General features: G+C 56.7%; 1 protein-coding gene across 1 annotated transcript in view; it reads left to right on the forward strand.

Annotated features, from left to right (window-relative positions):
• INPP5D (inositol polyphosphate-5-phosphatase D) overlaps positions 1–1520 on the forward strand; it is a 138260-nt gene that overhangs the window by 102392 nt on the left and 34348 nt on the right. Inside the window, exon 9 of the mRNA XM_023523773.1 lies at positions 924–1136. Within this exon, the coding sequence (XP_023379541.1) occupies positions 924–1136 (213 nt within the window). The remainder of the gene's footprint in view (positions 1–923; positions 1137–1520) is intronic.

Here is a 1520-nt window from a genome sequence, read left to right on the forward strand (position 1 = left end):
CGCTCACACTCGGGTTCATGCACACGGGCACATGGCTCCTTCCCGCTTTGTCCTCTGAGCGTGGCGGTCTAGATTTGGCTGGGCCTGGGGCAGCTGTCCCGCCGCACAACTGCAGGGGGCGCCCTTCACACAGGAGACAATGGAAAGAGCTGGCTGCACCAGGGCAAGATGGGTGGGTGGCCCCAGGCAGAGACCACCAGCCCCCAGCATTTGCGCTCCTACCGTGAGCCCTGGGGAGGAGCAGACCCCAGCGGCTGTCAAATTAGTTCTTGGGTTTTGGGCATTTGAGAGCCAACAAGGTTATGTCTTCGGGGGAAAAAGTTGACTCAACCGTCATGGGCGTTGAGAGGAGAAATCACTCTCATCATTTCTTTACTGAGCTGCTTCAACTCAGTTTTCGGGATGGGGGTGGAGGGGGTGTCCACGCTCCTCCCGTTTCTCTTTCTAACACCCACACATCACTCAGATCTAGGCCGAGGTCTCTTTTGTGAGGAAGCCATTGTTGTCCCCCCACCGCGGGCTACAAGCCCCATCCCACACCTGGCGGCCTACTGAGCTATCCTGCCAACGGAATGTCAGTCCCTCGAGAAGTGTGTCCCGGGTACCGATGTCACCCCAAAGGCTAGCCAGTGTTTGACATCTCGTGCAACTAGTTCAGGACACCCCAGGGACTCGTCTAGTCTTTCTAGCCTTGGTAACTTAACATTATCTTTAAAAAGAAACTTAAGTGGCCTCTGACCCTACCTGACACCCTCAGGGATCACTGTACCTAGCTCTCTGTCTGGGACATTTTGTTGGGCGGCGGGAATGGTTTTCGTGACTGTGTGTCTGCCCCCACCCCCGCTCCCCAGCGCTCCCCCCACCTGTCTTGAATTCTTCCTATGTGCCTATGACTCACTTGGTGTTGGGTTTTGCTGTTGAAGGTAACGCCCCCCCTCCCAAGAAGATCACGTCCTGGTTTCTCTCCAAGGGGCAGGGAAAGACACGGGACGACTCTGCTGATTACATCCCCCATGATATCTACGTGATCGGCACCCAGGAGGACCCCCTGGGAGAGAAGGAGTGGCTGGAGATACTCAAAAACTCCCTGCAGGAAATCACCAGCATGACTTTTAAAACAGTGAGCAGCCGTCACGGCCCTGGGTGGGACTCTGGGCCAGTGGGCTTTGCAAGGCCAGCCAGGAGCATCTCAGAGGCAAGGGCAGCTCGGCCTATTGGCTCTCAGCTTCCAAAGATGCCTGAGTGCTCAGTGGTCCCTCTCCCGCCCCTGCCCCCTTCCAGAGCCAGAGAGGGGCACCTGCGTTCAGAAACTGATGGGGTCCATAGGCGTTGCTGAAAATCACGGGGGTCCTCCCGCGACCCTGCCTGTGCCTGTACATCCTCCTTCCTTCATCAACATCTCATCAGCCCCAGCTCCCATCTCCGAGATTCTTTGTCTCGTCTGTGGGATGTCCTTAGGTGTCCCCTAAAGTGTAGGGATTATAGACAGGGAACCCCACAGCATGGAGGTGAGGGCTGAG

The sequence above is a fragment of the Pteropus vampyrus genome, unplaced genomic scaffold, assembly GCF_000151845.1.
Source record: "Pteropus vampyrus isolate Shadow unplaced genomic scaffold, Pvam_2.0 Scaffold411, whole genome shotgun sequence".
Classification (NCBI taxonomy): domain Eukaryota; kingdom Metazoa; phylum Chordata; class Mammalia; order Chiroptera; family Pteropodidae; genus Pteropus; species Pteropus vampyrus.